At 52.0% G+C, this 25,959-nt stretch overlaps 3 protein-coding genes across 6 annotated transcripts; 2 read left to right on the top strand and 1 right to left on the bottom strand.

The window, feature by feature from the left end:
• Nucleotides 1–214: 214 nt before the first annotated feature.
• CD93 (CD93 molecule) lies at nt 215–5,436 on the top strand. The gene is made up of 2 exons (XM_068675181.1): nt 215–2,092; nt 4,305–5,436. Exons 1-2 carry the CDS (start codon nt 573–575, stop codon nt 4,318–4,320), a joined length of 1,536 nt encoding a protein of 511 aa, XP_068531282.1. The 5' UTR covers nt 215–572; the 3' UTR covers nt 4,321–5,436.
• Nucleotides 5,437–9,624: 4,188 nt separating this feature from the next.
• On the top strand, nt 9,625–12,903 carry THBD (thrombomodulin). The gene has a single exon (XM_068675179.1). The coding sequence runs from the start codon at nt 9,766–9,768 to the stop codon at nt 11,419–11,421; it is 1,656 nt and encodes a 551-aa protein (XP_068531280.1). The 5' UTR covers nt 9,625–9,765; the 3' UTR covers nt 11,422–12,903.
• SSTR4 (somatostatin receptor 4) lies at nt 12,290–25,718 on the bottom strand. 4 transcript variants are annotated; one of them, XM_068675175.1, is made up of 3 exons: nt 20,032–22,914; nt 16,121–17,252; nt 12,290–15,937 (listed from the first exon to the last, which is right to left on the bottom strand). In XM_068675175.1, exon 3 carries the CDS (start codon nt 15,374–15,376, stop codon nt 14,177–14,179), a length of 1,200 nt encoding a protein of 399 aa, XP_068531276.1. In that variant the 5' UTR covers nt 15,377–15,937; nt 16,121–17,252; nt 20,032–22,914; the 3' UTR covers nt 12,290–14,176. The 4 variants fall into 4 exon arrangements, with proteins under 4 accessions (XP_068531276.1, XP_068531277.1, XP_068531279.1 ...); XM_068675176.1 differs by having other exon boundaries at nt 16,121–20,190; nt 20,288–22,914; XM_068675178.1 differs by lacking the exons at nt 16,121–17,252; nt 20,032–22,914 and adding an exon at nt 25,571–25,718 and having other exon boundaries at nt 12,290–15,424.
• Between the last annotated feature and the right edge of the window lie 241 nt (nt 25,719–25,959).

Here is a 25,959-nt window from a genome sequence, read left to right as displayed (position 1 = left end):
AGCTCCTAATCCAGGGCTCGTCCAGCTATTTAAAGCACACCAAGAGGGGAAAAGCACGTTGGAAATTTAGTCTGCTCATGAGACATTGCGCCAAATATTCAGTCTCTTTCATAGGCAGACAGCGAGGGATCCCACGGCTTGTTTTTTTTTTTTTTTTTTTTTTTTTTTTTTTCCCCGCTTTTAGCAAATGCATGGTTGAAAACTACAAGGCCCTTTTAGGGATTAGAAAAATTATCTACTGGGTGAGTGAGGAGAGTAAGCCCTCCAAAACCAAAAAAAGCACGATGTAGGCTACTTTCTCATACAGAAAAGCAGCACCGGCCAAAATAAAGAAAGTCCCTTTGCAGCGAAACGTCTGAAATGGGAACGAGCAGCCTGCCTCGCTGGAGGAGAAGAAACGGAGGCAAACATCCCAGCTGTGTCCAACAAGCAGCGAGTGGCGCAGCCACGCTACAGGAAGCAGTGGCCTCCGGTGATAAATAGGAGCCCCGGCAGCACAGGATACGAGCAGGGTGAGCGCGGCGAGCCGAGGGGATGTGAGGCAGTGTCTGCCCGTCCGTCCAACCAGCAGGATGGCCGCAGCCCTGCTGCTGCTGCTGCTGCTGCTGTCAGTGGCGAGGAGCGAGGACGTCGAGGTGCTCTGCGCCGGCACTGCCTGCTACACGCTGCACCGGGACAATCTGGGCTGGAATGGCGCCCAGGAGCACTGCCGGAACAACGGGGGGAACCTGGCTTCAGTGGGCAGCGCGGCTGAGGCCGAGCAGCTGGGGCAGCTGATGGCAGCCGGTGCGGCCAGCATGGCCTGGATCGGGCTGCGGCTGGAGCGCGGCCGCTGCATGCAGGCCGAGGAGCCGCTGCGGGGCTTCAGCTGGGTGGCTGGCGGGGAGCCCGGCAACTACTCAGCCTGGCTGGCCGAGCCCCATGTCACCTGCCTCAGCACCCGCTGTGTCATCCTGCGGCCTGCGGGCCCCGACGGCCGCCTGGGCTGGGTTGACCGCTCCTGCCGTACCGCGGTGCCTGCCTTCCTCTGCAAGTTCAGCTTCCAGGGGATGTGCGGGCCCCCGTGGCTGGGGGGCCCCGGCCAGATCACCTACGTGACGCCCTTCGCGGTGCGCAGCCCCCGGATGACGGCAGCCCCCTTTGGCTCGCTGGCGGAGGTGGTGTGCGAGGGGGGCAACAGGCCAGCCTTCACCGTCTGCAAGGAGCCGCTGGAGGGGGGTGGCTTCGCCTGGCACCCCCCCGGGCCCCTCTGCCCTGCCGGCTGCACCCACAACAATGGGGGCTGCCAGCAGCTGTGCCTGGAAGAGCAGGGGCAGCCCATGCGATGCGCTTGCCGGCCCGGCTACATCTTGGGCCCTGACATGACCTCCTGCCTGCTGGAGCACGCCTGCCACTCCAACCCGTGCCAGGGGTCCTGCCAGCTCCGGCCTGGAGGCTTTGAGTGCGTCTGCGAGACCGGCTACGTCCTGGCACCCGATGGCCGCCGCTGCCTGGATGTGGATGAGTGCCTGGAGGGGCCCTGCCAGCATGAGTGCCACAACACGGCCGGCAGCTTCAGCTGTGCCTGCCGACCTGGCTACCAGCGTGATGGCAACGCCTGCCTGGATGTGGATGAGTGCCTGCAGAACCCCTGCCGTGGGCTCTGCCGCAACCTGCCTGGGAGCTTTGAGTGCCTCTGCCTGCCCGGCCTCCTCCCACAGAATGGCAGTGGCTGTCCCACCACCCCCACTGACAGAGAGGAGCCTGCGGGCACCCCAGAGACCACCAGCATCCTCCAAACAGCAGGCGCCCCATGGACCACGAGCACTCGCAGCCCTTCTGCCACTCCTAGCAGGATGATGCTGCCAGCCCCCACGGTGCTGGGGTCGGATCACAGCCCCGACCACAGTGCCGACGGCCCCCGGCTGCTCCTCTACTACATCCTGGGCAGCCTGGTGGCCATTCTGGTGCTGCTGGCCTTTGCCCTGGTCGTGCTGGCCTGCAGGAAGAGGGCAGCCAAGCGGGAGAAGCGGCCAGCCAAAAATGCAGCGGACAACTACTGCTGGGTGCCCGAGCAGCCAGAGAGCCACGGTGGGGCAGGCGGTGAGCGCAGGTAACAGCACCCGCGCCTCCGGGGGAGCAGGGATGTGGAGCTACAAGTGGCAAGGAGCGTGATTTGTAAAGGGGAAAAAAACTGGGGGGGGGGGGGGGGGCAGGGGTGGGGAAGGAGAGGGGTGATGCTATCTGTCCAAGATGATTTTGCATGCCTTCACATCTGAAAGCTAGTCTTGGGGCTTCAGGGAAGGCAGGACCTGATTCTCTCTCAGAAAAGGCAGGTCTGAGAGGCAGATGCACAGATATGAAGGCATCCAAAATCATTCCTCATGGCAAAAGGTCTGGAATGTTAGCTGATGTATAAACCTCTGCTCCTTGAAGTAAAGGGTTAATAGGGAACAGACAGGTTTAGATGGGATGGGGTTGCAATTACCTGCCCAGGTTGCTCTTTAGCTCTGCAAAACCTAACTGGGCTTAAAAATGTCAAATGTGAAATATTGATTTGGCTTCCAAAGGAAAAGCAATTAATTTCCTGTGTCATTTGGTCTCCCCTGCTTATATTTAAAATGCAGGGGTGCAAAAGCAGCAGTTTCCCTGCTGCCCTTCCAATCTTTTGTCATTCCAAAAAAAATGCTACTGTACCCCCCCCCCCCCACTACCTTCTCTACACTGCAGCAGGAATCTGCTGTTCAACCCCCATCTTCCCCTTGTTCTCGTTGAAATGGGTTTCAAATTCTTAATCGTTTTACTAAGGCGAGAATCAGTAACTGCAGCCATGAGCAGCTAGTTTTTGTTGTTGATGTTTTTTCTTTTTTTTTTTTCCTTTCTTTTTTTTTTTCCTTCTAAAATGTAATTACAGAAGTAATCAAGTAATTGAATGAACCTTTTTAGAACTCCAGCAGCACAAACCTCCTCCAGCAGAGCAGGGACTGTAAGGGCAGTGGAGCTCTTCAGCCCCACACCGCTTCCCAGAGCCATACTCATGCCTGTGTGGGTGCACCGCTTTTGGTGGAGTGAGGTAGCGATGCTCACTCCCAAAGCATCAGACACCCTAAAGATAGGAGCTTAACCACCTTGCTGAGCTTGGGAGGTAAGAGCTTGCAGGAAAGCTGCAGAACCAGACCTTTTGAACAAGGGGCCAAGACAGAGAGCATAAGATAAAAAAGGTAGGAGAAACTATATTTAGGAAGAACCATTCTCCCATTTGCAGTTTATTCTGAGCAAACACACTTGCAAAGTACACAAAACAATGCTCTCCTTCAAACTCAGCCAGACAAAAGACCAGACTTTTCCTGTTGTATCATATTTTTTGGGCAGGATCCCTTCCTGATTGCTTGGGCTAAGCTTGTGTGGGGCCCAGCCTGAATGTTTTTTCCATCCTTTTCCCCGTAAACAATGCACTGGATATTGTATGTTTGCTAACTACTGTATAAAGCTTCTAACTTCCCTTCAAAGCAAATGCTCTCTCAGGGTAAAGCTGCTCCCCAGTTTCAGTGCTGCAAAGCAGAGGGAAGGTGCATCTCCCTTTGGGTTTGCATTGCCTGTGAAGCAGAAAGGGCAGAAGGAGCTGCTGGCCTCGCTACCAGCTCACAGGGAAATGCAGGCACCTGCTGCAGCACCACAAAGACCTGACCACTGTGCTTTGGGGAGCAGTCCTCTTCGTTTTGCTGGGACTTGATGCGAGCAAGCACCTTTCACCTGAGCGGGAGGGAGGCATCACACAGCCTGCACCGATGGTACAGCCTCCAAACAGGACAGGAAGATTTTTCCTGGCTTGCTCCATGCTTTACTAGAGATCAAACTGTAGGCTTGCTCCCTTGGAGGAGAGGGAATCCTGTAGGTTTGAAAACAGTCTCAAGTGAGCACTGGCATCATTGCAAAATGCTGCCTTAGCTCACCAGGAGTACATCTTCCAGGGCAAGCAGGGCTAGCTAGCTTCATTATGTACCGCAGCAACCCAGAGCTCTACAAGGCAAAAAGGTGCTAAAGAATAAGCATGTGATTTGAAGGGTACACAAGTTTCCTGAAGATTCTGCTGTTTTTATTGTATACTTGAGGCTTAATTGCAACAGAAATGGGAACTGAATACAAAGGATTTTGCTGTGGGCAGCGACCTGCATCCTGTTCTTCTGTGTGTGGAAGAAACCCCTTTCCTGCTGTTTTTAATTCTTCATTTCTCCATTGTAAAATAAAAAAACAGGAAAATGTAGCTCCTAGCTGATAGAAATGTTTTTTTAATGTTCTGTTCATGCTTCCTTTTCTCTGCACAGTGGTTTGGAGAAGTAGTGAATGCAGCGGTGGCATTCTTGGAAGTCCTGCAGAAAGTTCATACCGTGTCTTTGTTGTGACAACAAGCCAGCAGAGCATTTGGAATACATTAATAAATTAAACGAATGAATAATCCTACTGAAATCAGTGGGACAACCTACGTACATAAAATTAAGCCTGCACGGGTGGGCGATGCTGACTCAGGGTCTGCATGGGGAAGAGGCAGTCACAGCGATGCACCCCACAGCTCAGGGACTGCTTGGCTTGCTTGATCAAAAGCTGAGGTGTTTGCAAAACCTTAATAGCCTCGGGAGTTTTTCCTGCCATGTTTTTCAATTACAGTATCCATTAATTGTTGTAGGTAGCACACTGATTCCACCCTGAAAAATGGAAGAGGAGGCATGAATAGAGACTCAGAGCTGGTAAAAACCTGAGTTAATTATTCCAGAACCCCCTCAGTAAAACCTATAATCCTGATTCCTTCTACAGACTTTTGTATTCTGATGTGTGTACTGTGCTACCAGTGGAGTGTTGTAGTGGGTCCAGCAGAGGGAAAACACTAATTTGTGCCTAGGTTTAGGTCAGGTTCACTCAGGTGAGATTATTTCCTGATGTAGCTTCCTCCCCCAGGTGCCAATACACCTCCCATCTACCTGCTTTCCTCCGTGAAAGCAGCAGAAATGTTTTGGTCCTCATCAGGGAGTTATCCAGGGCCTGGTGAAAACCATGGGCTAAAGCAAATAGAAATGGGATCAGACAGTTTGGTACCCCCAGCATAGAGCCAGAAGAGAGGGGATGTTCAGCATCATCATTCCATCTGTATAGATGAGGTTTAGTGGTCAGCAAGACCTGTCTTGCTGTCAAGATGGCAGGACTGGCCAGCCAACGTGTCCGAAATGCTTTGAATGCATCAAATTGTTTGTAAGTGTTAATTGTTAGATTTTTATGGTCCAGAATTAAGATGTGCCTTGTCTTTCATGAAAATTGCCTATCAGTATTGACTTTGTCATCCGTACAGCAATGGTACAGCACTAAAGCCACACAGTTGCCTTCAACTAAAAGAAAAAGGTTCTCTCACATATTGAATAACACTGCTACTTTGCTGATGAAACACCAAATAAAATCTGAACAGAATGTGTCTTCAGTAATTTTTGATACATATATCATCAAAACCTAATCACTTGGTACATGTAATGAATTTCTCACAGCACAGGGCAGCACTAACAAATCATCCCACCGTCGGCGCTCATCGGGCACACAGCCACGCCAGTGGGATCTCAGCCTTTTGTGGGTATCTCCCAGGAAAGGCCAGCCTTGGAAGTCTAAAGGTTAATACTCAAAAGACAAGGGAAAAGCCTCAACAGCACAGGAAACCACTAATATCACCCATGCTTGCAGCGACATTCATGTGGCCCTTGACCAGTCACTGGCATTTTCCCTAAATAGCATTTAAAAATAAACAAGAAATGGACACTACACGTTGCGGTGGATGTTCAGTGCCTCCACACTCCCTAAAGAAGCATGTCCAGCCTTGCTCTGGCTGCCCTGGTATTGCCCCATGAGGATAAGGCATGGTCCTAGTAATGCGATTCATTTTGCGTGGCTGAGGAGCAGCTGAGGTCAGTGCATGTTGCATGGGAGCAGAGGTCACAGGGTTCCTCCTGGAAGGGCTTCACACCCAAGCCAAAGGAAAGGAGCACAGTGTGGTAATTCAGCCACCCCCAGTACTTTTTTTTTTTTTTGCCATTTCATGAGGAAACGTGCTGCAAGAAAACAGCCTCCAGCAGAGGAATTCAGAGAAAAGGTATTGAGTAATGTTAATATAATCTACAACAATACCATGTGCCTTGCTTTCAGTCCCACAGAGTCACACTATGCAAAACCAGATGTTTTAAATGTCTGCCCATTTCCTCATTTTATTATTTATATATATATATATATATATATTTGTAAATACTTCTTGGCATTTGGCTCCTTGAAGTCCTTCTGAGGCTGATAAGCAAGGCTGGTTCCTTGCCAAGGAGATCTGAGTGCTGCTGGTGACAATGTGGGGGAGGAACAAGGGGGGGTTCCTGAAGAAAGACCCAGCACGCTCCTTGGGTGGCTCCAGCTGCTGTGCAAGCCCTTGGTATGAAGCAAGGTTCAACAGAAAGCTCGCAGCAGAGGTTCAGAGTGTCGTGTAGTCACACAAACAAAACTCTCAGTATTTCCCCAGTCCTGGGACCTCAAACTTTGTCCAGCTGAGCAGAGAGGAGCTTAAAACACACACAGCTCACATGGAGGCAAGGGGCACTGCTGCTGAGCCACTCTGACCCCTCTGAGCGCTTCCCAGCTCTTCACAGCCCCTTCTTCAGGGCTCTCCCTGCAACCAGGAGGTAGGATTTCCTAAAACCTCGCTGGAGGATAAAAATCCAGCATTCCCAAGTGTGCCCCCTGCACCTGCACTGAAAATACGGCTTCAAGAGGCAATGGAGACACAAGCAAAGATATTATTTTCCCTATTAAAAACAAACAAACCCCTTCACCCATCACGCGATGTGACCTCCCCAACGCTGCCTTCTCCAACACCATTACAAGGAAAGCAGCCTAACCAGAAAACTGCCTTAAGTAGTTCTCTTAATTGATCTGCAGCCAATTAAATGCCCTTGGTGCAGATGTGCTCTGTGCCCTGCCGGCTGTGGGATGGCCAGGCTGGGTGCAATCAGGGCCAGCCACATGCCCTGTCAGGGCAAAAAAATATTTCAGACTTATTTTTATTTTTTCCAAAATTTGAAATCCCTGTTTCTGAGGCCGAGCCCCCAGCTGAGGCAGGCTAGCAGGGTAAAAATCTTGTCATAACATCCTCTCATTTCTGCAGTCAGATTTATGGCTTGGCACCTCTGACGCCGTGCTGCACCTCTCTCTGCAAGACACGCAAAATCTGCTTGGCAAAGCTGCAGGAGGAGCTGTGTTTCCCAAATCCAACACGCAAGCCAACAAGATCCGCATCGCATACCCCATAACCACAGGTCAGCCCCCCCGGCCATACCCGCTGCCAGCAGCCCCCTGGCAGAGGGGTGACGGTGACATTTCAGATGACTCAGGCTGCAGTCATGCAAAAGGTTATCACAATGGACAGCCGGCAATAGCCTTGCAATAACTTTAAATGGCAGAGCCTCATGATTAATCCACTTTTATAAAGCGGGATGTCAGCAGGAAAGGCATTTCTCTGGCTGTGACTCAGCCTGTCGGGGCCACATGAGCAAACGCCTGTGGTGGTTGGAGGCACCGGAGGGAAACGACCATTGGAACAGAAAAGCGTTATCAAAGCATGGTTGCCCTCAAGTCTCCTGCCCTGGGGACGTGTCTCCGCTCCCGGCAGGCCTGTGGCTGGCTGTGGGAAGGGACGCGGGCACACAGCCCATGGCTTGAGGGAGCACTGCCTGGGCACTGCCGCAGCTCCTGCTGGAACGCTTCAAAGCACTCTTCATCACGCGGGCTTGAATTGACACTTATGTTCGTATAATATCTTAAAAAACAACAACACCGATTTTTTAATTTTTTTTTTTTTCACTGATTACATTTTATCTTTTTGCTTTTTCCGTTGTTTTCTCTGACCCTTCCCCATTATTTTGCTGTGTTCCTTCTGAAAACAAAACAAACACAACAAGAAAGGAGAAGAGAGTTTAGGCACAAGAAGTGAAAAAAAAAAAGGACACACAAAATGAAAACAGGGGAAAAGCTCTTATTAAAGTGAAGGCAAGTCAGCATTACCAAGTGTCAGTGACAACTTCCCTCCAGGACAGCTCTGGGAAAGGGGGGTTTGCTCCTTCTGCAGAGGTGAGGAGCAGCAGAGAGTGATTTATTTTCACCCAGGGAGCAGCAGGTGCTGGACAGATCTCCTTTTTGAGGTCCCACAGATAGATTTGTCCTGCTCCAAAGCAATGGACTGTCCCATAAAGTCAGGGCAAGGGAGTCGCCCTGGGACAGGGAGAGAGCCCATTACAGTTATTAGGGTTATTAATGACAGCTATTACACCTTTCCCCCATCTATCCCTTTTTCCCCACTTGGAGTTGCTGCCGCCAGCCCCCTGGGGGGCAAAGAGGATGTCTGAGGAGCCGAGCCGTGATGGTAAATGAAATAAATGAAGTAACCTCCCTGCGGGAAGCGGGATGAGGCGGCATGGCCCTGGGGCTCTGCGTGGGTCCCCAGAGCTGACTGCTGCGGCTGAGCCTTCCAGGAAAAACACCGCTATTTAAACTGGAGAAAAAAAAAAGGCTGGATGCCCTTTTCCTTGAGTGGTGAAGCTTTAGATGTTTGCTTTTCAATTTTATTTTGCTCTTGGCTATGTTCCGATCATAGAGGTGGATCCTGCAAGGACAGGAACCTGGAAGGGGACAAGCTGTTGCAGAGCCTGGAGCCGTGGCTCTCCCTGTACTGCTCGGATGTGGTCCTGGCTGACTCCCTGCCACCTGTCCGGCTCTCTGTCCCCATGCTGCTTGGATGTCCTTCCAAGCAGGACTAGAAGGCGAGCGGGGGTCACAGGGCCTCACTCTGTTCCCTGGGCACTGCTGGACCCCCATTGCCCCTCTCCCAGCTTGGCCTTGCTGTGCCAGGGGCTCCTTGGCAGTTCCTGGCTGCCCTGTGGTGCTCTTTCTTCTCCTTCTCTTCCTCTTGGGTCTCTTTTCCTTATGCTCTCTTCTTTTTAAAAACTATTTGCTGTCTTTTCTGTTTCCTTTCCTTTCCCTTTCCTTTCCCTTCCTTCCCTTTCTTTTCCCTTTCCCTTTCCCTTTCCCTTTCCCTTTCCCTTTCCCTTCCCTTCCCTTCCCTTCCCTTCCCTTCCCTTCCCTTCCCTTCCCTTCCCTTCCCTTCCCTTCCCTTCCCTTCCCTTCCCTTCCCTTCCCTTCCCTTCCCTTCCCTTCCCTTCCCTTCCCTCTTTACGTATATTTTTTTTCTATTTTTCATTTCTTCTATTTCTCTTTTTTTTTTCTTTTTTTTTTTTTTTTCTTTTTCTTTTTCTTATTTTTTTTCTTTTTATTCTCTTCTAGTTTCTTTTCTTCTCTTTTTTTTTTTTCTTTTTTTCACTTTTCCTTCCCTCCCCCGCCCACCCCCGCGGCACCCAGCCCTGCCGCCCTCCCCCCGAGGGGGCGCACACCTCCCCTTCCCCCCCCCCCCATCCCCATCCCCATCCCCATCCCCATCCCCACCCCGCGGGAACGCCCGGGCGGGTCCTGCCCGGAGCCTTGCGGCGCAGGGGGGGGGGGGGGCCGGGCGGGGCCGGGGGGCGGCGGGGATTTACTCAGTGCCGGGGCCGCCCCCGCCGCAATCCCTGGGCGCAGCAGCGGCAGCGGCGGCGGCGGCGGCGGGGCCCGTCCCCGGAGGCGCTTCCTTCCTGCGGCGGGCGGCCGGGCGGGCCGGGGCGCCTATAAAGCGGCGGGCGGCGGCGGGGCCATGCCAGAGATTTGCCGTGCCGGCCGGCCGCCATGCGGCGGCTCCCGCTGCTGCTGCTGCTGGCCGGGCTGCAGCCGGCGCCGGGCGAGCCGGAGCCGCCGGAGCCGGAGCCGGCGGCGGTCGCCCCGTCGGGGGCGCAGTGCCTGGAGCACGACTGCTTCGCCGTCTTCTGGGCGCCGCTGCCCTTCGCCGCCGCCAGCACCGCCTGCGAGCGGCACGGCGGGCACCTGATGACCGTGCGCTCCACCGTGGCCGAGGAGGCCATCGCGCTGCTGCTGCAGAGCCGCGGCGGGCGGCTGTGGCTGGGGCTGCGGCTGCCCACCGCCTGCACCCAGCCGGAGCAGCGGCTGCGCGGCTTCCAGTGGGTGACGGGCGACAGCCGCACCGACTACGCCAACTGGGGGCCGTCGGGGCGCCGCTGCGGCCGCCGCTGCGCCACCGTGTCCCGGGAGCTGCGCTGGGAGGAGCGCGGCTGCGAGGAGCCGGCCGACGGCTTCCTCTGCGAGTACAACTACCCCGACAGCTGCCCGCGCCTGCCGCCCGCCGACGGCTTGGCCGTCGCCTACCGCACGCCCTTCGGCGCCCGCGGCGGGGAGTTCCTGGCGCTGCCCCCCGGCAGCACGGCGCTGGTCCCGGCGCTGGGGCTGGAGCTGCGCTGCGCGCCCGCGGCCGGCGGCGGGGGGCTGCGCTGGGGCCGCTCCCAGCACGGAGCCTGGGCCTGCCGTCTGGCCGGCGGGGGCTGCGAGGGGAGCTGCGCCGAGCCCGAGGGGCGGCCGAGCTGCTCCTGCCCCGCTGGCAAAGCGCTGGGCCCCGACGGTCGCGGCTGCGCCTCGCCTTGTGCCGGAGCTCCCTGCCAGCACCACTGCGTGCCCAACGAAGGCAGCTTCCTCTGCATGTGCGAGGCCGGCTACCGGCTGGCCCCCGACGGCAGCAGCTGCGAGGACGTGGATGACTGCACCGAGTCGCCGGGGCTGTGCGAGCAGGCCTGCCTGAACACCGAGGGCGGCTTCGAGTGCCGCTGCCACAACGGCTACGAGATGGTGGGGGGGCACTGCCAGCCCGTCTCCAGCTGCTACGCGGCACCCTGCGAGCACCGCTGCGAGGACGTGCCCGGCGGCTACCGCTGCAGCTGCATGCCCGGCTACGCCGTCCACCCGCACGAGCCCTCCCGCTGCGTGCTGCACTGTGAGCACAGCCAGTGCCCGGCTGAGTGCAGCTCCAACTCCTGCTACTGCCCCGAGGGCTTCGTGCTGGAGGAGGCCTCCGGCAACGACACGGCCATGTGTGTGGACATCAATGAGTGCGAGATGGGCTACTGTGAGCACAACTGCACCAACCAGCCCGGCAGCTACACCTGCCACTGCCTCGACGGCTACGTGGTCGTTGACGGGAACCACTGCCAGAAAACCCTGCTGGAAGACGGCTCCTCGGGAGACTTCGAGCTCTGGACGCCCGGCCCCAGCCGCAGCCCACCAAAAATGGAGCACCTGCACCCCGGTGCCCTGGTGGGCATCGCCGTGGGCGTCCTGTGCGCGGCCCTGGTCCTGCTGGCCGTTGGGTATCACCTGGCCAAGAAGCGCTGCCGGCCGCCCGCCTCCATGGATTACAAGTGTGGTAACCCCCACGAGAAGGAGATGGGACTTCAGCAGGTGACCGCGGGCTGTGCCGCCTCTGGCCAGAAACTGTAGGGAGACCGGGTGGGACAGAGCGAGAGGGAGGAGAACTGGAACTGGGTAAAGTTTATTTTCAGCTCCCCTTCCCTCCCCGGTTTTGTAATGGTAAAGAGAATTCAGGAGAAGCTGTGATCACCCCCACCACCAAAAAATACGTGCTGCTTTTCAGCTGGCTCTCGTGAACGTGTGCCTCGGTGAGCGGGGAGGGCTTGGGGCACACCGCTGCGCAGTTCCTATTTCTGCTCCCTTCTCCGAGCCCGCGGGCGGGGAGGCCCCAGAGGGGAGCTCTGTGCTAGGAGCAGCCCCGCATGGACCTGACTCGAGCTCGATCTGCCTCGCCACGGGGTGGGAGCATGCGCCCAGCAGCTGCCTTGAGGACCGTGGGCTGTGGGAGTTCGTCTCGCCTGAATTTTCCCTCTTCTCAGCTGGAGAGCGCCGCAGGCTGGGGATGAAGGCTTGCCCAGGGCGAGGAGGAGCTGGGATGCTCCAGCTTTTGTCTGGATTTGGTTTAGTGTTTTAAAACAGATAAACGATGGGAGAAGGAGCACGGGTCTTTTGGTCAGTATTTGCCTGCCCTCTGTGCCCCCATCACCATCATTGGCAGAAATTTGATCACTTTTTCGCTTCCCCATTTTTTGCGTACGTATCTCTGCGCAGCTGAGCACTTTTCTATTAAAAGGGGCAGCAGGCACCCTGCTGGGTTTCATCGTGGGGCGGGGGAGGAACGCTAGTTTCTCTTCCTTTTGACCATTTTGGGACTTTCGGGGGGTGCGGAGGTTAAAAGGGGATACTGAGAACGCCAGGGTAATTTTTTCCGTGCTAAGGAGGGTTGTTTTCAGCACCAGTGAGACCGTGCCTTGTGTTCTCCACATGTCTTCCGTCGTTTTCTGCCGCTGCTGGATTAAACTGCTTGTTACAGAGCAACTTAACCCACCCCTCCCATCCGCAAGCTTTTTTCCTGTTTTTTTTTTTTTTTTTTTTTTTTTTGTGTGTGTGTTTTTTTTTTTTTTTTCCCTTAGCTTTAGTCCAGGGATGAATCTAATTCATGTCGAAGTTCAGTGGCAAAACTTCCCAGTGGCATTCGCAGGAGCAGGATCCAGCACGGAGCTGGGGGAAGATCCAGGGAAAGTTCTCCGTGGGGTTTTCCTGGGGGGTGAGATCAGGGGCTGGGCTGCCGGGACTGGCAGTACGGGTCTGGGAGCCGTGCCGGGGTGAGCAGTGGAGCCAGTGCTGAAGGCTTTGGGCCCCGTTTTGGGGCTGGGAGTTTGGGGTCAGGGCTGGAGGGGCTGTGCCCCCCGGGGATGGAGCTCCACCACTGAGACAAACACCGGCTGCGTGAACTGTCGCTTTCCTCATGTAAATGGTTGACCCTGCTGTTTTATAGACCCAGCACGTGTGTAAATATTTATTTATTGGAAATGTACCCTACGCAATGCACAATCACGTTGTGATTTTGTGTGTAGACCAATAAAGCTTTTACCGTCTGGTTTATAGAAACCTGGGACCGAGCTGTTCTTCCTCCCCTTCCCCAGCCTTCCCTGCCTCCAGCCGACGTCTCGTAGCCTTTCCAGGGGCCACAGGCTCCAACAAAGCAAAAAAGGAGCTGTGGGCTCTTAGCAGAGACTCGGGCTGAAAGCACGCCCTCCTGGTTGTTTCCCCAGCAGGATTAAAATAGAAGGAATGAACCATAAATAGTGGAGAACAAGAATAACGTTAAAAGGACAAAGTTAAAACCAAACAAGCTGGAAATGGCTAATTTAATGCTACCTCGGTGCAGCCCGGTCAGTGCAGCTCCAGCGCCGGTCTTCAGTTCCTATGGCTATGTGCTCAAGATGCCCTTGAGGGCGATGCTTGTCTGCAGCAAACGGAGTAAGCAGGGCTTGGGTCTCCCAGGCTTTCTTGTGGAAAATGCCCAAGTCCTTTTCCTGGGGAATTTTTAGGGAGGGGAGGATTTTCTGTTTATGGGACCTGAAGTTTATCCTTATAGATGAAGGGAAGCTCAGGGCTCCGTGGCACCTGCTAAAGCTTCTGCTGAAGCTGCTGTTAAATTTGGCAGGTGGCTTTTTTTTGCCATGACCTCCGCTCCTTCAGCCCACTTTCTGCCCCATGAGGAATTGCAGCCCTGCAGCAGTTCACCAGCTTGGTCCCGTGTGGCAGTGGTGAGCCCAGGCTCGTGGGACAGGGCGCATCCTTGCCGTGACAGCAGCCTGGTGTCCCCCATGGGCAGCAAGTGTCCCCGCAGCCTGGGCAAGGGGCTCCTGCCTAACTCTGCCCTCCCATAGCACCCCCCTTCCCCCCGAGGCAGGACCTGGCAATTAGCCCAATTACTCGCCTGGTGTCAAGGGGCCACAGCGGAGGCTCCTCGGTGGCAAGGGCGATGGCAATGATGACTCAGCCGAGGCTGTTAGCTGTGTGACGGGCCAGCGTTATGGCTTTTTATTTTGTTGGGCTGCACAGCACGACTGGAGAGCACAGAGCACTGGGGGGAAGCCCCAGCCCAGCGCCTCGAAAAGCAGGGGCAGGAGCAAAGTCATCAGCAAAGTCGTTCTGCAGAGCAGCCCCCGCTTTTCCCCAGGGGGAGGCGGCCTGGCTGTGCACATCCTCCCCCCGTGGCTGTCCCCACTGCCTGCCAGGGGACGGGAGGAGCTCAGGATCTCTCCTCTGTGTTTCACAGAGGGCCACATCTTCTCCCCAGACCAGTGGGAGAACTCAAAGTGTCGTCCCCCATCGCAGAGTTCAGGCGCAGCGTTTCCAGTGGCCCCTGCACACCCTAGAAGGTGGTGGTCTTGGCCAGGAGGGTGCCAGGCTTGCAGCAGGGCTCAGGGTGTGCGGGCTCCTGCTGGCAGGGCAGCGACGGGCACATGCAGCCCTTGCCCTTGTCGTCACCCCGGGGCACGGCGCAGTAGTCAAGGGGCTCTTCCTCCTCCTCCTCCTCCTCGGCGGCCCCCGCCTCAGCGTGGCAGCAGCAGAGGCTGGCGTCGAGGCAGCGGCGCAGCACGCCGTGGAAGGAGTGCCGGAAATTTTCGGAGAGGAAGCCGTAGAGGATGGGGTTGGCGCAGCTGTTGGAGTAGCTGAGGATGAGGGAGGCGTTGTTGACCGTGGCATCCAGGCGGCCGGGCAGCAGCAGGTTCACCAGCTGCACCACATAGAAGGGCATCCAGCAGACCACGAACATGGCCACCACCATCAGCACCAGGCGCGTCAGCTTGCCCTCAGAGCGCCGCCGCTGCTGCCAGCCCACCCGCTGCGCTACGGCCCGCATCTTGCCCACGATCAGCAGATAGCACAGCCCCATGGCCAGCACTGGCAGCAGGAAGCCCAGCAGGGTGGTGTAGACCACGAAAGCGGCTGACCAGGCCGGGCTCGGCCACAGGAGGTTGCAGGCCACCGCCTGGCCGTCGCGGGTGGTCGCCGTGCCGGCAAAGATGGGGATGGGCGAGGCCACCAGCAAGGAGAGGAGCCACACGCCCCCGTTGACGATCTTGGCCACACGTGGGCGGCGGTAGGTGGCCGCCCGCAATGGGTGCACCACGGCAATGTAGCGGTCCAGGCTGAGCACCGTCAGGCAGAAGACGCTGGTGAACATGTTGAGCCCGTCCACGCCCAGCACAGTGCGGCACAGCGCCCGGCCGAAGGGCCAGTGGTGCAGGGCAGCTGAGGTGGCCACGAAGGGGATGCTGAGCATGAAGAGCTCATCAGCAATGGCCAGGTTGAGCAGGTAGATGTTGGTGGCTGTCTTCATCTTGGCGTAGCGCAGGATGACGAAGATCACCAGCGAGTTGCCCAGCAGCCCCAGCAGGCACACCAGGGCGTAGATGCACTGGATCACCACCATGCCGGCGATCTCGCCCGCCCTGCCGCCCCATGCCGATGGCCCCTGCAGCTGGCCAGCCTCTGTTGAGGCTTCACTGGTGTTGGGGGGCATCTCGGAGGTGGCCCAGAGGGGCAGCTGCTCAGCGTCGACATTCATGCTGGGGGTGGCCCATGGGGGGGGGACACCGGCGGGACGGGTGCCAGCCTGCAGGCAGGGCGCAGGGCAAAGAGAAGGGGACAGGAGCTGCGGCGTGTGGTGGACGTGGGGCTCACTCCCCTGCCAACCCCACAGATTGTGGCTGAGGGCCCCCGTGCCCCCCCAGCCTGTCTGTCCCCTCCCAGCAGTGTTGTACCCCGGGCCAGGGGCCCCCTGGTGCACTCAGGGGCGGTGGGGAGGGAACGGCTGCAGCGTGGGGCACCCTGGCAGCATCGCCTGGGAATCAATGCCACCCTCTGCCTTAAGGAACCTGTACGGATCCTAATGGTTTCATTATGCTCCCCCCCCCTTCCCCCCCCCCCCCAAGGGAAAGCAAGCAGAATGTGAAAGCAATCTGGCGATATTTTACCTCTCAATCCTCCAGGGATTGAAAGACCCCCCCCAGCCCGCTGCTGAGGGGCAGCGGCGGGCGCTGCGAGCCACGCTGGTGAGGAGCTCCAGGGGCTGCTGGCAAGGTAAAGTCCTGCTTGACCTGGATCAGATGACCGGCAGGATCCGAACCTTTTAAAGTGAAAGACAGACCACGCTCTCCGGTTTTGAATGCAGGCGAGTCTCACTCGCCCGCGTCACCTGTGCCATGTAAATAAGCTTTCCCATATGAATAAATAAATACGTATATATACAAAAGCCGATCTCTGATCGATGCTCTCCACTTGCCAATCCAAAACAAAGCACCCGACATACCCTTCTCCCTTCCCTTTCAGGTTTGCGGCGTTCCTCTTGCTCCGGCCGTGGCCGAGGGAAGCGCGCTCCCACCCGCCGCCGTCCCAAGCCCGCTGCGGAGGCGGGGATGCTGCAGTCCAGCACCGCGGCAGGGAGGGCCTTGAGCCCCCAGCTCCGAGCGGGGGCTGCGGGGGTCCCCCACGGGTGGGAGGCGATGGAGGCCGGTTGCCCTGGCGACGGGAGGGAGGCAGCGCGCCCCCCGCGCTCGCTCCCGCATCCTGCCGCGCATCCCTCATCCTGCTGCACATCCCGCATCTTGCCACGCATCCCGCATCCCGGGGTGGTGGCTGCCACAGCTCCTGCCCAGGTCCCTGCCCCAGAGCCCGGCCTCGGGCAAAGAGCTGGTGGAGGAGGGTGCAGAGAGCGGTGACGCACCCAAAGCCTCGTCTGAAATCAGAGCCTGGATGGAATTCATGGTGCAAAGGGCGAAAGGGGGCCATGTATAAAAGGGGCTCAGAGGGCTGCAAAGCCTGTCCCAGCCAGGCTGAGCTCTCAATGTGACACACAAGATGTTTTCTCCCCAGCTTTGGGTAAAAATTGACTCACGGAAAGCTGACCCCACAATCAGTAAGATTATAAGGTAGGTATGCTTGTGCAGCGCTGGGTGGCACGGGGGGTAGTCCCACCAAAGCCGTGTGCCCCTAACACGGCGACTTGCTTTGGTTATATGCAGTAAAGACTTACATATGCATGACGTTTCCCAGTGTGCCTATACATATTCATGACCCGTCCCTGCTTAGTATTAAAATTAGTTCCAAGAAGTTATTTCCATAAACTCCTCCCTTCTGCGCTTGTGCGGTGCCTTCTGGTGGTGGGCGCTGAGGGTCGTGGGGATGAAGTAAGATGTCTTCATCAGGGCTGAACTTTTCACATCGTCTCCTTGCGCATGCTCCCTGGTCACAATCTGGGCCATAAGGTTGCTTTGGTCCGGTTCTCCGGATCTGAGGAGCCCCTGTTATCTCGAGGCCTTGCATGTTTGACATCCTTTTTTAAGAACGGTCCTCCTTGTCTCTGAGCCCTTGGTCACAGTCTGAACCGTATGGTTGGTTCGATCTGGTTCTTGGGGTCCCAGGGGCTCCTGTTATCTGGAGGCCTAAGCTCAGCGCAGGCACATCGCAGATGTAGCACATATTAAGCAATGAGTGTTGCCTACATATTCATTCTTAATCAATTGCTCCCTAATTTCTAATCCCATCTTTCAGTCCCCCCTTTTCTGGAAAATCTAGTAAATTCTTTTACTTTATACAAAAATTCTTCTTCCCAGTCTCTATGATATGTACCCTTCAATGCCTTGCCATGTACTTTTATCAAGGAAGCTAATATCGCCATTCATTGCAACAATTTCCAATTACAAGCAAGTATTACAAAAGACAATATTAAACTTATACCAACTAATATCAGTAAAACAATAATTGGGTGACACAATGTGTTCAAAATCCTAGTTGCAGTTGGTGACCATCCAAAGAGTGCGTCCCACCGGTTGTGATTTTTGTCTTGTTTTACTCTTTGCAAAACTCTGCTTATTTCCTTTGTATCATGATGGAAAGTGATTGGAGTCTTCTCCCCATTTTCCTGAATGCTTTTTAAAATTTTGATCAGGTCTTGGTGTTTAGTTGCTTCACTAACGTGAGGTTCATCCCAATAGCTGTAGGTAATAACTTGTGATACAGTGTGTTGTTAGACTTGATCAACTGGTGGGATGCCACTGGTGCCAAATATAGAAAATCACACTCGACGATTCTAACGAAGTTACGAATACAAAAGTTAGAATGATTTTTGCTAGGGAGAGTTATGTTCTCCTTATCTACTTCTACAAAAGCACAAGCAGTTCTTAAACACACACAGCCTTGACCAATATATACATGCACAGTCTTTTGACTAGTATTTGGACGAATTTCAAAGTGGCAAACACCTTGCTCTGTGTCAAGACATACATCCTGAGCATCAATTGTGTTGCTTTCACAAATAAATCCTTGTTGTTCCCAAGTAATGAATGATTCTAGATTTACAGACTGCCATTTCCCATTCTCCAGCTGTGCCCATGTTCTATGCTCCGAAGGATAGAGCACTGTCTCCTCGTGGTTTAATCCTAGTGCAATGATGGGGTGGATAACATAAACTGTGCCATTACGTATAGTAAGCACAAAGGCAGTGACCATGTTAACAATGGGATCAGAGGTAAAATTTACCAGAGTCCACCAAGATTGGAACTTCTTCTCAAAATCATTGGCATTGTCCCAGTCTTTTGGACTTCAGCTAGAAAAATGCCTTCACTTCCTTCCCTAATGATCAAGGCAGCTGTTCCCTGCATCCATAACTGTGCTTGTATACAACTAAGAGCTAAAGATACATTATCTTGAACCATACTAAGTACACCTATTATTAGTTTGTGTTCTTGGTCTTCAGCCTTTTCCCATCTCGGTAACACCTTTGAAACTTGCCATTGGCTAGTTCCCAATGCAAATAAGGATGATTGTAGTGGTTGTTCTAGTTTTGTCCCACTGTTGTAGGAAGTACAGCCAAAACCAGCCAATTACTACAGTCGGTGTTAATATAAAATTATACCAGCAATCTGATTTACCTGGGCAGATACAACCTTCTTGTTGGCCACTTTTGGAAATCGGTTTTACTAAAATCCCCATTACTTTCTCATCGGTCATTCCATTAATCATTCAGCACTCTATTTTAATTTCGTCCCCTGTGGTTCTTTGGTGTGTCCACTCTTCCCCTAATTTTTGCCATTCTTATAATGCATACAAATGGTCACCATTTTTTTACCAAATAACCATAACTGCTAACTTTCCATTAATGCTCTTATCCTCTGTTGTTACGGCTTCGGGCCAAGACCACTCACCATTCTGTATTATCATAGAGGCACCTTTTTGAGTCACAATTACAACTTATAAGCCATAGAAATAAAACAATTCTGTTAACTAAATTCCTGCTAACTATATTAGTAAATACTCCTGACCACAATGTACTCATTTTGCTCGACTGAGCTTTAGTTTCAGTTCACCATCACCTGGCGTCACTTTCCAGGGGTCTTCTGGAGCTTTCTTCACTTGAGAATGGTGAATCCAGGCACTCTGTTCCTTGATCTTAATTGCGGTGAAGGTTGCAAGGAGCACCTGGTATAGCCTTCCCACTGTGGTTTCAAAGTTTTCTCTACAAGAGACTCAGTTACCTCTCAGGCTTTGGCAGTCCTGGTGGGGAAAGCCTCTGGCCATCCTGAAAAGATATCTGTTAACACCAGTAAATATAGACACCCCCTTTTTCTTGGGAGTTCAAAAAAGTCAATTTGCCACTATTGCACAGGCCCATGGCCTTTTCCAATTTGACACAGTTTTGGTCTGGGGGCATTTTTGGGGTTAGTCTGGAGACAAAGATCACATTGTTAAGTTACTTGAGTGATGGTAGCATATAAGTTCCTGGCAATATTTTTTCCAATTAGATAGTTATGCAAAGCGTCTATTCCCCAATGTGTTTTCCGGTGTTCTTTCTTTACCAGTGACCACAATAAATTGGAGGCGATGACTAGCTTCCCTTCCCTTCTTTGGTAATAGCCCATCCCTCTTGGTTGTATTTTCCTTTCTGACTTTCGATTAATTTATTATCCTTTTTGTTATACACAAGCTTACCTTCAAGGGGAATTTACCTGCCTGGAATCAGGGCTCCCTCAGTTGCTACCTCACCTTCTGCTGCTTCTTTTGCCTCTCTATCTGCCAGATCATTTCCTTTCTCCAATTCTGAGCTCACCTTCTGGTGTGCCTTAATGTGCATGATTGCTACCTTTTCAGGCAGCTGAACTGCTTCCAATAATCTCATTATTTAGTCCAGATTCTATTACGTCTTTGCAAGTGGTACCTGCATACCTGGCATGTTGTTTTCCGCTGATGACGTAGCTGCTCCCATATTTCCACATCATCAAAAGGAGTGTCCTTCAGATCTGGATGGCTGGAGTAGGTAGCTTCAGTGGTCTCCAGGCAGTCATGGTGTACTGGCTCCCCTTGGTTTCTGCTGAGTTCAGGAACCTTTGTGGGGAAAGCCAGTGACCACCTTTCACTTCCAGCACTGTGGACACTGTGTGAGACACTAGCACAGTTATTTTCTGTCCCAAGGTGAACTTACGTGTTTCCTGGATATTTAGCACCACTGCTGCAATGGCTCTGAGGCATCCCAGCTATCCCTTGGCAGCAGCATCCAGCTGCTTCGAAAAATAAGCAACTGCCCTTGGATATGGGCCCAGATCCTGTGCTAGTATTCCCAGAGCAATCCCCTGTTTCTCAAGAGAGAAGAGGAAAAATGGTTTATTCACATCTGGAAGTCCCAGAGCTGGGGCTGACATGAGAGCCTTCTTTAGTTGGTCAAAGGCTTGTGTGGCCTCCTTTGTCCATTGGAGATCCCTGTTCCCATTTGCAATGAGCGCATACAGCAATTATAGATCCACAATCTGCACCACCCCATCATTCCCAAAAAGGTTCACAGTTCTTTTATTGTCTTGAGTTTCAGGGTTTGACATATTGCTTCTTTACGATCATGCCCCAGGGTCCATTGTCCAGCACTAACCTCATAACCCAGGTAGGTCACCTTCTGCTTTACCACCTGAGCCTTTTTCTTCGATACCCTGTACCCCTGTAGTCCTAGAAAGTTTAGGAGGCTTACTGTCCAGGCCACACATGCTTCTTCTGTCTGGGTGGCTATAAGGAGGTCATCTATGTACTGCAACAGCCTTCCTTCTCCTGATGGGGCTTTCCAGGTCTCCAAGTCCTTTGCAAGTTGTTTTCCGAATAAGGTGGGTGAGTTCGTAAAGCCCTGAGGCAACCTTGTCCATGTGAGCTGTGTTTTGCACCCACACTTAGGGATTTTGCAATCAAATGCAAAGATTTTCTGACTGGCTTCATGGAGAGGGAGGCAAAAGAAGGCATCCTTCAGGTCTAAAATGGTAAACCAAGTTAGTTCTGGTGTTAAGAATGTTAATCAATTATCGGGCTAATTCCTTCTCTGTCTTCCTTTTTCAAGGGGTACTGTTTAAGTGCATTTTTTGCCTTCCCTGGTCCATTAGAAGATCATACTCCAGAAAACACTTGACTTAGGATTTCCTCACTAATTTCCTCTTTGGTCTCAATAGCTGTCAATATCAAACTCAACACTTCCACATATCTTCGATCATTTACCTCCAGAATAATCTCCCCATTTTTAAATGAAATGGTTGCTTGTAATCTTTACAATAAATAAATGTCTCCCTAGGAGTGACTCCAGGCAGTTGGGTATGTATAGGAACTTGGGAATGCCCCACCGTTTCCCATATTTATATTTCAATGGTTTGCAGAAATATGCTATTTCAGATTGGCCAGTTGCCCCCTTCACTACAATGTAATAATTCCCCACTGATACTAATGCTTTATTTAAAATAGAATATGTTGCCCCCGCATCCACTGTAAGTTCCACCTCTTTTCCCTCTTTCCCCAGCTTCAGTTTTATAACCAACGGATCTGCTGGGGTAGATTCCCAGAGTCCTCTTTAGTCGTCTTTTGCATGTGTGACCACCACCTCCCTTCTCCGGTTCCCTTTTCCATTTCTATTCCGTTCTGGGCATTCCTTTTTCCAATGCCCAAATTTCTTACACAGGGCACATTGCTCCTTGCAATGCAGCCCCTATTTGGGGCTGTTCCTGTCTGGTCCTCGTTTTTCCTTCTTCTCTAATAACTGCTATCAGCCTCTTCTGCATGTTTAATTGAGGAAGATAACAGTCCTCTCTCCTTCCAAATTGCCCCGTGTGCATGCACCACACCAAAGGCATATTTCAAACCTGTCCAAATGTTTGCCAGCTCAAAAGCTCTTATCAAGGCAATGATTTCCACCTTTTGGGCTGATGTTTGTTACCGCATATCCTGTGAGGTGAAATCCCTGGCAGACCAAGCTGCTGCCATCTATATACCAATCCTCCACATCTTCTAGGGGTGTTTCCTTTAAGTCTGGTCAGATGGAGTATGCCATGTCCATGGTCTTGATGCACTCATGAATGGGTGATCTGGAAACTCTGTTTCTGAGGAAAGAGGCTGGGTTCACAGTATTAGTGCCGAAAAAATGTAGTGAACTAACAGTCCATTATACACATTCCTTTTCTTCTTCAGTAGCTATCATTTGCGTATTGCAACAGTGTCCCCTTTTCCCAAAGGGGTCTTTCAAACTTCAAGATCACAGTTCCCGAATATGGTGGGGCTATTCTTGAACCGCTATGGTAACACTGTCCAAGTAAGCTGAGTTTTCCATCCTCTATTATTATTTTCCCACTCAAAGGCAAAGTTTCTGGTTTTCAGTTGCCACGGGCAGGCAGAAAAAGGCATCCTTTAAATTTAGTACCATGAACCAAACTCAATTGTTTTTCTCATTTTGTAATTCCAATCATTTTTCCCAATTTAAATTTCGAGCATTGCAAAAAAAAAAAAAAAAAAAAGCTTTTTCCTGTTGGCCAGTTGCTCCTATTACATTTACAGACTAATTAACACAGAGAAAGAAGCTCCCATAACCGACAAAAAATTCAAGCTTCACTTCTTCATTCCCTAGCTTTATTTCAACCAGCCAACCTGCTAGGCTAGATGCCCCGGCTCCCCATCATTCCTGACTGTTGTAAGTTTATCCTGCAACCTAATACAATTTCTTTCCGATATCAGGGGTTGATTGCCCTAGAAAGAGGCTAACCAATTGCCTCTGTTTGTTTTCTGAAGCCGGGTCCAAATTTTATTTATTTATTTATTTATTTATTTTCTCTTTGAAAGTTCTTTCTCCAGCACCAAAGGCTCAGTCAGGGGCCAACTTAATTCCATACCTTTTCCCTCCAAGATACTGAAACAATATATCAATATACAACATTTCATCCCATTTTCCTCCCCTCAAAAACATTAATTGCAAGATAGCATTATAGTCGATTGATCCATAAAGTGGCCATTTAGCTTATACAGTGGCCACCATTGCTTGCAATACTTAGTGAAAGTCCTCTTGCTTTGTGTCCCCCCAGTTCTAAGAATATCCTTCAAATGTGCCAATACGCACCCGAGGAGGCTTTCTTTAAAACGTCTTTGTTTTGGATATTACCCATTTCCTTGATTTTATTTCTTTATTTATTACTATTCCTTACTAGTTACTGTCCATTCTTTCAATTTCCAGGCAAATCTTTTTTACTGCAGGTTTTTACTGATCTTCTTCGCAAATGTCCCAGTTCTCTGGGATTAAACTCTTCTTCCCACATACAAATTTTACTATTTCAGATTATTAATGAGCCCCGTTCCAATCACAAATCCACGGGACTTCAGGAAAACATCCGAAGCCCTCAGCCTTCCATCTTCTAGACAAACATTTCCACCTTTTCCACAAAATTTACATTTCAACAAGATCGAATTTCAAGCCAAATGACAATTTTTCTCATACACTTTGTTAGTCAGCCCACACAAAACAAGGAATCACTCCTGTGTATCCGTCAATATGGGGGTTTAAAAAGGTATTGAGGCCTTAATAAATCCACTCTCCTCCTTCTTACCAAATTCCCAGGGCTCAAGCCCAAACCACCAAAGAAATGACTCTCTCCGTTCTACCGCTTTGATAATCAGTCAGCCCCCTTCCCCCCTCTCCCCCCCCAGTACTTGGGAAACCGACCAAACACCACAGCAAATACACCAACACTTCTCATCCGTTTAGTTACTTAGATAATGCTCCCGCCTTTCTTCTTGTCACACTCAAAGAAAGCACTTAAGAGCAAAAAAGCTCATAAGATACACCGCCAGGCCCATATATTGGGCACCACCAATCAAACCTTGGATAAAACAGCCCTTCTTTTTGGTCTGTCATCACATGTCACATCTCATTCATACCACAAGAATATAATTTAGAATGATATTACCAAACAAGTAATATACCAAGCAAGTATTGTCTCTGACTGTGTTCTTCATGGAGTGACTTATTACGCTTTGTTTCAAACCCATACCCTTACACAAATACTTTTCAACACAAAATACCTGGACATTTAAGAATAAGACGTACAATTATTAACACTCCAGTTAGTATCCCTCCAGCAGATGAAAATATTATCCAGGTAACCTTGTCACAATTGTGAGAGGCCCGCTTACCTTTCTCCTGCTTCTTATACAGGCATTAGCAGGTCTGTCCTGGCTCCCAAAACCAGGACGCAGCAGTAACCTTGGATTTGCTCGATCTACTCCCAAGATCGCTAGCAGCTGGTGTATCGGTCAGCAAATCCCCCTTGACCACTCCATCAGTCAGCCTGTAGGGTACCCTCCTCCCTTACCGGGACTATGCTGCACGCCAGTCGTCTCTGCGCGATTTACCAGCTGCCCCGGCCACGCGTACGACTTACAGGCCTTTCCTATACTGTAAAACATACCATTTGTCTGCAGCTTCAGGAGGTCTTCGTCTGCTCCTGTGGTGAGCGGCTGAGAGTGGAGTCCCCTCCAAGCAAAATAATCAGGGTGCACCTAGGGGCGTCCGCTCCGCAGCCGATCCCACAGCCGAGCAGAGTGTCTCCTGGCTGGCTCACCAAAATGACTCACGGAAAGCTGACCCCACAATCAGTAAGATTGTAAGGTAGGTATGTTTATGCAGCGCTGGGTGGCACGGGGGGTAGTCCAGTCCCACCAAAGCCGTGTGCCCCTAACACGGCGACTTGCTTTGGTTATATGCAGTAAAGACTTCCATATGCATGACGTTTCCCAGTGTGCCTATACATATTCATGACCTGTCCCTGCTTAGTATTAAAATTAGTTCCAATAAGTTATTTCCATAAACTCCTCCCCTCTGCGCTTGTGCAGTGCCTTCTGGTGGTGGGCGCTGAGGGTCGTGGGGATGAAGTAAGATGTCTTCATCAGGGCTGAACTTTTCACATCGTCTCCTTGCATATGCTCCCTGGTCACAATCTGGGCCATAAGGTTGCTTTGGTCCGGTTCTCCAGATCTGAGGAGCCCCTGTGATAGCCTTGCATGTTTGACGTCCTTTTTTAAGAACGGTCCTCCTTGTCTCTGAGCCCTTGGTCACAGTCTGAACAATATGGTTGGTTCGATCTGGTTCTTGGGGTCCCAGGGGCTCCTGTTATCTGGAGGCCTAAGCTCAGCACAGGCACATCGCAAATGTAGCACATATTAAGCAATGAGTGTTGCCTACATATTCATTCTTAATCAATCACTCTCTAATTTCTAATCCCATGTTTCAAAAATCAATTAATTTTTTTTAATAAAAGTGCTCCCACCGGGACCTGGCAAAGCATCAGTGCTGCTTGTGGCCACCACCCGCAGGGACTGTCCTCCCAGGGGGCTGAGCTGCAGGATGGGGAGGGAGGCAGCCCCCCAAAGCAGCATAGAGCCCCGCTGCACACATGTGCGTCCCTGTGACTTTCTGACTTACCTGAACGAAGCTCACGCACACGCTGTCACTCCATCCTGCACTGGGACATCACTGGAGCAAGAGAATTTTTTCTCACTTGCCTGCATTTCGTGCTCCCAGGTCCCTGCATTGGGCAACCTCCTGTGGGAGATTCTGGGAAGTCAGGAGGGAGCAGAAAGCTGACAGACAGCTGAGTGAGCAAGCACATTTGTGTGTGGAAGGGATTTTGGCCACAGGGACAGGGATATTGACAAATGCATATATTATATTACTGAGAGCAGGCTTTACATGCATGGGAACGCAGGTGTGTGTTTCTTCTTGGTGCTTAAATATACGACCATAGTTAATTGTGCAGCTGGCAAAAAATTTGGCGAGGACATACTGGCTTAAATTTCACGGAGGTGGAGAAG

The sequence above is a fragment of the Anas acuta genome, chromosome 3 (assembly GCF_963932015.1).
Source record: "Anas acuta chromosome 3, bAnaAcu1.1, whole genome shotgun sequence".
Classification (NCBI taxonomy): Eukaryota; Metazoa; Chordata; class Aves; order Anseriformes; family Anatidae; genus Anas; species Anas acuta.
The sequence above is the reverse complement of the archived record's forward strand: the minus strand, read 5'-3'. Positions and strand labels throughout refer to the sequence as shown.

Coding starts and splice junctions, on each gene's coding strand:
- CD93 (XM_068675181.1), top strand. CDS start 573: ATGGCCGCAGCCCTGCTGCTGCTGCTGCTGCTGCTGTCAGTGGCGAGG.
- THBD (XM_068675179.1), top strand. CDS start 9,766: ATGCGGCGGCTCCCGCTGCTGCTGCTGCTGGCCGGGCTGCAGCCGGCG.
- SSTR4 (XM_068675178.1), bottom strand. CDS start 15,376: ATGAATGTCGACGCTGAGCAGCTGCCCCTCTGGGCCACCTCCGAGATG.